This window comes from Salvelinus alpinus, chromosome 8, assembly GCF_045679555.1.
Source record: "Salvelinus alpinus chromosome 8, SLU_Salpinus.1, whole genome shotgun sequence".
Lineage (NCBI taxonomy): Eukaryota > Metazoa > Chordata > Actinopteri > Salmoniformes > Salmonidae > Salvelinus > Salvelinus alpinus.
Genome location: NC_092093.1, coordinates 7,475,385 through 7,483,443, shown reverse-complemented (window position 1 = coordinate 7,483,443; position 8,059 = coordinate 7,475,385). Strand labels below are relative to the sequence as shown.

Genomic DNA, 8,059 nt, shown 5'->3' with positions numbered 1-8,059 from the left:
AGTATGTTATTGTTGTGGACTAGAGGTCTGAGTCCATACAGTATGTTGTTGTTGTTGACTAGAGGTCTGAGTCCATACAGTATGTTATTGTTGTTGACTAGAGGTCTGAGTCCATACAGTATGTTATTGACTAGAGGGCTGAGTCCATACAGTATGTTATTGTTATTGACTAGAGGTCTGAGTCCATACAGTATGTTATTGTTGTTGACTAGAGGTCTGAGTCCATACAGTATGTTATCGTTATTGTTGTTGAGAGGTCTGAGTCCATACAGTATGTTATTGTTGTTGAGAGGTCTGAGTCCATACAGTATGTTATTGTTGTTGACTAGAGGTCTGAGTCCATACAGTATGTTATTGTTGTTGACTAGAGGTCTGAGTCCATACAGTATGTTATTGTTGTGGACTAGAGGTCTGAGTCCATACAGTATGTTATTGTTGTTGACTAGAGGTCTGAGTCCATACAGTATGTTATTGTTGTTGACTAGAGGTCTGAGTCTATACAGTATGTTATTGTTGTTGACTAGAGGTCTGAGTCCATACATTATGTTATTGTTGTTGACTAGAGGTCTGAGTCCATACAGTATGTGATTGTTGTTGACTAGAGGTCTGAGTCTATACAGTATGTTATTGTTGTTGACTAGAGGTCTGAGTCCATACAGTATGTTATTGTTGTTGACTAGAGGTCTGAGTCCATACAGTATGTTATTGTTGTGGACTAGAGGTCTGAGTCCATACAGTATGTTATTGTTGTGGACTAGAGGTCTGAGTCCATACAGTATGTTATTGTTGTTGACTAGAGGTCTGAGTCCATACAGTATGTTATTGTTATTGACTAGAGGTCTGAGTCCATACAGTATGTTATTGTTGTGGACTAGAGGTCTGAGTCCATGCAGTATGTTATTGTTGTTGACTAGAGGTCTGAGTCCATACAGTATGTTATTGTTGTTGACTAGAGGTCTGAGTCCATACAGTATGTTATTGTTATTGACTAGAGGTCTGAGTCCATTCAGTATGTTATTGACTAGAGGTCTGAGTCCATACAGTATGTTATTGTTGTTGACTAGAGGTCTGAGTCCATACAGTATGTTATTGTTGTGGACTAGAGGTCTGAGTCCATACAGTATGTTATTGTTGTGGACTAGAGGTCTGAGTCCATACAGTATGTTATTGTTGTGGACTAGAGGTCTGAGTCCATTCAGTATGTTATTGACTAGAGGTCTGAGTCCATACAGTATGTTATTGTTGTTGACTAGAGGTCTGAGTCCATTCAGTATGTTATTGACTAGAGGTCTGAGTCCATACAGTATGTTATTGTTGTTGACTAGAGGTCTGAGTCCATACAGTATGTTATTGACTAGAGGTCTGAGTCCATACAGTATGTTATTGACTAGAGGTCTGAGTCCATACAGTATGTTATTGTTATTGACTAGAGGTCTGAGTCCATTCAGTATGTTATTGACTAGAGGTCTGAGTCCATACAGTATGTTATTGACTAGAGGTCTGAGTCCATTCAGTATGTTATTGACTAGAGGTCTGAGTCCATACAGTAAGTTATTGACTAGAGGTCTGAGTCCATACAGTATGTTATTGTTGTTGACTAGAGGTCTGAGTCCATACAGTATGTTATTGTTGTTGACTAGAGGTCTGAGTCCATACAGTATGTTATTGTTGTTGACTAGAGGTCTGAGTCCATACAGTATACTAGGTTATTCTTTGTAGTGTTATAAGTGTTAACTGAAATGTACACACACACACAGGAGGTTGGTGGCAGGAGGGGCTCGTGGTAATTGCTGGAGCGGAATAGGTGGAATGGTATCAAATATGGTTTCCATGGTTTCCATGTGTTTGCTGCCATTCTATGCACTTCGTTCCAGCTATTATGAGCCATCCTCCCCTCAACAGCCGCCACTGATTCACTTCACACACACATTTTGCTTAGGTGTCTTTAGTATGTAAAAGCAGTAGTGATGAGCAGATACTACCAGTGAGAATGAGCTAATGTACTACATTCATTAGTGCCCCATTATTACCAAGGACCCAGAGACACAGTGCAACATATTATTTAACTACTGTACAGATGTAGGATCTTAATTTGAGCCAGTTTGCTACAGCAGGGAACGAATCCTGCGGCAACAGGAAATGTTAATTATTATGTGGATCATAATTAATGGACATTTTTGTAGTGGTTGATAAAAAAAATTGTAATAAAAAATCAAGTCTGAAATTTCAAAGTGGAATATAAAAATGCCAGAAGCCGTTTTAAACCTCAATTACTCAAGTTTTTAATTTCCTGCAAAGTACTCAAGTGTTTATTTTCCTGCATTGCAAGAAAGTTATCCTGAGACAGGGTGATCAAATTAAGATCCTACATCTATATATGCTCACCAGTTCACTACACTCTTAGATTTAAAAAGGGTAAAAAATAAATAAAAAAAAGAATTATTCAGCTGCCTCCATAGGAAATCCCTTTTTGGTTCCAAGTAGAACCCTGTTGGGTTCCAGGTACAGACCTTTTGGGTTCCAGGTAGAGCTCTCCCTTGAACCAAAAATGGTTTTTGAAAGAGTTCTCCTACTGGTACAGCCAAAGAACCCTTTTAGATTATAGAGAGAATATATATATATATTTAGAAGAGTGCACTCCATCCCTTCCTAAACTCCAGACTTGGATGGAACAGTGTTGTTGATGAAACTAGGAGGTAAATATGTTACGAACAGACCTGGGTTCAAATAGTATTTGGAATGAGTTTGCTTGACCAACTGAATTAATGGTATAGTCCCAAAAGGGCAAATCTCACCGATATGGCACTCCAGGCAGACTCAATCAAACGTTCAAAATATTTTGAAAGATTTCAATTTAATTTGAACCCAGATCTGGTTAGGAAGACTTCAGAAGCTTTTATCTTCATAGGTGTAGGGATCTGTTTCTTTGAGGTTGATGAAGAACATAATATGAAATCATCCCCAAACCCCTTTAACACTGCAATTTGACACAACCGTACATACATATATACCAGACTAATGCTGTACATCTGAGATTATAAAACAAAAGAGAAAGATAACTGAGTGGCTCTAACCATTCAGATTCATCACAACATATTACTAGTCATACTTCAGCTTCAAGGTGAAAAGAAACAAAACAAACCTCTCTTTACAACTGAGATTATAAAACAAAAAGAGAAAGATAACTCCCAGTAGCTACCGGTGATCTAGAGCGAAGGGTCTCTGATTATAACAAGACCCACAGTTCTGTACACAGCATCTTCATATACATGACTATATTCTACATCAAAGCGTTTTATATTCACCCCTAAAATCTGTTGGTCTATTTTCCTGCTCTATTCCTCTTTTCTTCAGTTCTAGACGTGGGTTTCGATCCACAGTAACAGCAGTCGACTTCATCCCGTAGCTGTCATAGGTCTCCATGGTGTTACCCCACCTATTCACAGGCTGTCCATCCTCCTCATTGGGTGATGCAGCTGTCCGTCAATCCCCCGGTCCAATCATCAAGCCTTGGCCTCCAGCATCTCCAGGAAGAGTTTGTGCATGGGCACTTTCCCCTGCACCTTGATGCTGTAGAAGTGCTGCACGGCCTTGGCCGCGGTCTGACGGAGCAGGGGAAGGGTCATCAGCAGCTTTCCTGCCCGCCGAGGGTCCTCCGTGTTGTGGGCACCTTCTAAGTCCTGCAAGGCCTCATGGAGAGAGTCCTGGAGCCTCTGAACAGCCTCTACATCCTCTATATGCATGGAGTCTATACGGAGGTAGATGAGGGAGAAGAGGCGGGAAGGGAGGGAGAAGAGGCGGGAAGGGAGGGAGAAGAGGCGGGAAGGGAGGGGGAAGAGGCGGGAAGGGAGGGGGAAGAGGCGGGAAGGGAGGGGGAGAGAGGAGAGGGAGAAGAGGCGGGAAGGGAGGGAGTGGAGGCGGGAAGGTGGGAGGGAGAGGAGGCGGGAAGGTGGGAGGGAGAGAGGGAGAAAACAGAAACTTTAGTTGTCTTTTATTTAATGCCAACAAAAAGTAGCTTGCAAATAAAACTTCTTTAGGAGCCACTTTAAATTCAGTGGCTCCTTTTAGCAAGCATCCAATTTCTGAGAGTCTCTCTCTCTAGTGAATGGTTAATCACTGGACTTAATAAATGACTGTGCGTGACTAGGACCCCAGGGAGAGAACGGCTCGGCTGCAGAAATAGAAATATGCTGTGGAGAGGCAGGGGAAGATATTCCTTTCTTTGTATACTGCACCATATACCGGACCATATACTGGACCATATACTGGACCATATGCCGGACCATATACCGTATACTGGACCATATACCGTATCCTGGACCATATACCGTATCCTGGACCATATACCGTATCCTGGACCATATACCGTATCCTGGACCATATACCGTATCCTGGACCATATACCATATCCTGGACCATATACCGTATCCTGGACCATATACCATATCCTGGACCATATACCGTATCCTGGACCATATACCGTATCCTGGACCATATACTGGACCATATACTGGACCATATGCCGGACCATATACCGTATCCTGGACCATATACCGTATCCTGGACCATATACCGTATCCTGGACCATATACCGTATCCTGGACCATATACCGTATCCTGGACCATATACCGTATCCTGGACCATATACCGTATCCTGGACCATATACCGTATCCTGGACCATATACCGTATCCTGGCCCATATACCGTATCCTGGCCCATATACCGTATCCTGGCCCATATACCGTATCCTGGCCCATATACCGTATCCTGGCCCATATACCGTATCCTGGCCCATATACCGTATCCTGGCCCATATACCGTATCCTGGCCCATATACCGTATCCTGGACCATATACCGTATCCTGGACCATATACCATATCCTGGACCATATACCGTATCCTGGACCATATACCGTATACTGTACCATATACCGTATACTGTACCATATACCGTATACTGTACCATATACTGTACCATATACCGTATACTGTACCATATACTGGACCACATACTGTATACTGGACCATATACTGTATACTGGACCATATACTGTATACTGGACCATATACTGTACCATATACTGTATACTGGACCATATACTGGACCATATACTGTATACTGGACCATATACTGGACCATATACTGTATACTGGACCATATACTGTATACTGGACCATATACTGGACCATATACTGTATACTGGACCATATACCGTATACTGGACCATATACCGTATACTGGACCATATACCGTATACTGTACTGTACCATATACCGTATACTGTACCGTATACTGTACCATATACCGTATACTGTACCGTATACCGTATACTGTACCGTATACCGTATACTGTACCGTATACCGTATACTGTACCGTATACTGTACCGTATACCGTATACTGTACCGTATACCGTATACTGTACCGTATACTGTACCATATACCGTATACTGTACCATATACCGTATACTGTACCATATACCGTATACCGTACCATATACCGTATACTGTACCATATACCGTACCATATACTGTATACTGTACCATATACTGTATACTGTACCATATACTGTACCATATACTGTATACTGTACCATATACTGTATACTGTACCATATACTGTATACTGTACCATATACTGTACCATATACTATATACTGTACCATATACTGTACACTGTACCATATACTGTACCATATACTGTACCATATACTGTATACTGGACCATATACTGTACCATATACTGTATACTGTACCATATACTGTACCATATACTGTACCATATACTGTACCATATACCATATACTGTACCATATACTGTACCATATACTGTACCATATACTCTCATCTACTAATGAATTAGTATGCGTGCGCATTAGCAGGGTATCGTTCAAGTGAAGATTAGCGGCAGACGGCCCTGATTTCCCCAAGAAAGAGAAACCAGTCCCCTTACAGACAGAAACTCTCCAATAAAAGCAGGCTAGTTTGAACTGAAACGCACAGAGAACCTCCACTTCATATGAAGTCTGCGCAGGCTAAAATACAATCAATTTGTTGGCTAGTGGATTTCCGGTTAGGGATAACGCTGTTTTGAAAGTGCATTTGATTGGCACAGCAGCATGTCCTGACTGGATCGAGTTGACACTTGATATGCAGTGGAAATTGTCTGGTTGTGTGAACTGGGTAATGTTTAGAACACAGGACAACATCATCTTTCATGAGAGACACCAAAATGGAACTGCCTGTTTATAAATCACCGGACGATTCACCATGGGACTGCCCGTTTATAAATCACCGGACGATTCACCATGGGACTGCCTGTTTATAAATCACCGGACGATTCACCATGGGACTGCCTGTTTATAAATCAGTGGATGATTCACCATGGGACTGCCTGTTTATAAATCACCGGATGATTCACCATGGGACTGCCCGTTTATAAATCACTGGACGATTCACCATGGGACTGCCCGTTTATAAATCACCGGATGATTCACCATGGGACTGCCCGTTTATAAATCACCAAATGATTCACCATGGGACTGCCCGTTTATAAATCACCGGACGATTCACCATGGGACTGCCTGTTTATAAATCACCGGATGATTCACCATGGGACTGCCCGTTTATAAATCACCATGGGACTGCCTGTTTATAAATCACTGGATGATTCACCATGGGACTGCCCGTTTATAAATCACCATGGGACTGCCTGTTTATAAATCACTGGATGATTCACCATGGGACTGCCTGTTTATAAATCACCAAATGATTCACCATGGGACTGCCTGTTTATAAATCACCGGATGATTCACCATGGGACTGCCTGTTTATAAAATCACTGGATGATTCACCATGGGACTGCCTGTTTATAAATCACCATGGGACTGCCTGTTTATAAATCACCATGGGACTGCCTGTTTATAAATCAGTGGATGATTCACCATGGGACTGCCTGTTTATAAATCACCATGGGACTGCCTGTTTATAAATCACTGGATGATTCACCATGGGACTGCCTGTTTATAAATCACCGGATGATTCACCATGGGACTGCCTGTTTATAAAATCACTGGATGATTCACCATGGGACTGCCCGTTTATAAATCACCGGATGATTCACCATGGGACTGCCCATTTATAAATCACCGGACGATTCACCATGGGACTGCCCGTTTATAAATCACCATGGGACTGCCTGTTTATAAATCACTGGATGATTCACCATGGGACTGCCTGTTTATAAATCACCAAATGATTCACCATGGGACTGCCTGTTTATAAATCACCAAATGATTCACCATGGGACTGCCTGTTTATAAATCACCGGATGATTCACCATGGGACTGCCTGTTTATAAAATCACTGGATGATTCACCATGGACCTGCCCGTTTATAAATCACTGGATGATTCACCATGGGACTGCCCGTTTATAAATCACCATGGGACTGCCCGTTTATAAATCACCGGATGATTCACCATGGGACTGCCCGTTTATAAATCACCGAATGATTCACCATGGGACTGCCCGTTTATAAATCACCGAATGATTCACCACGGGACTGCCTGTTTATAAATCAAGTGTAACTCCCTCCATTTTGTTCCCAGAGTTCCAGACAGGTATGAACAGAGTAACACAGTAAAAGAGGAGAAGTGACTGAGGCAGAAGTAAAGTAGAGGGCTAATTATGTTCCTAACTGACTGATTAAGTGTCTCTTACCAGGCAGCTAGCCGTTTTCTCTCACACACACACAGCTGTCTTCTGTATAAATGATCTTTCTATCTGGGGAAATTAACTAGCCTATGTGGACTACACACGTGTCCTGTTCCCATGTGGACTACACACGTGTCCTGTTCCCATGTGGACTACACACGTGTCCTGTTCCCATGTGGACTACACACGTGTCCTGTTCCCATGTGGACTACACACGTGTCCTGTTCCCATGTGGACTACACACGTGTCCTGTTCCCATGTGGACTACACACGTGTCCTGTTCCCATGTGGACTACACACGTGTCCTGTTCCCATGTGGACTACACACGTGTCCTGTTCCCA

The 8,059-nt window shown here is 42.4% G+C and overlaps 1 protein-coding gene across 3 annotated transcripts in view; it reads right to left on the bottom strand.

Annotated features, from left to right (window-relative positions):
• Positions 1-1,614: 1,614 nt before the first annotated feature.
• The window catches only part of LOC139582483 (steroid hormone receptor ERR2-like), a 123,534-nt gene continuing 117,089 nt past the window's right edge, over positions 1,615-8,059 (bottom strand). The window contains exon 8 of one of the 3 annotated variants that reach the window (XM_071412532.1): positions 1,615-3,748. In XM_071412532.1, coding sequence (XP_071268633.1) covers positions 3,504-3,748 — 245 coding nt within the window. In that variant the 3' untranslated portion in view covers positions 1,615-3,503. The remainder of the gene's footprint in view (positions 3,749-8,059) is intronic. The other 2 variants (XM_071412533.1, XM_071412534.1) reach the window with 2 other exon arrangements.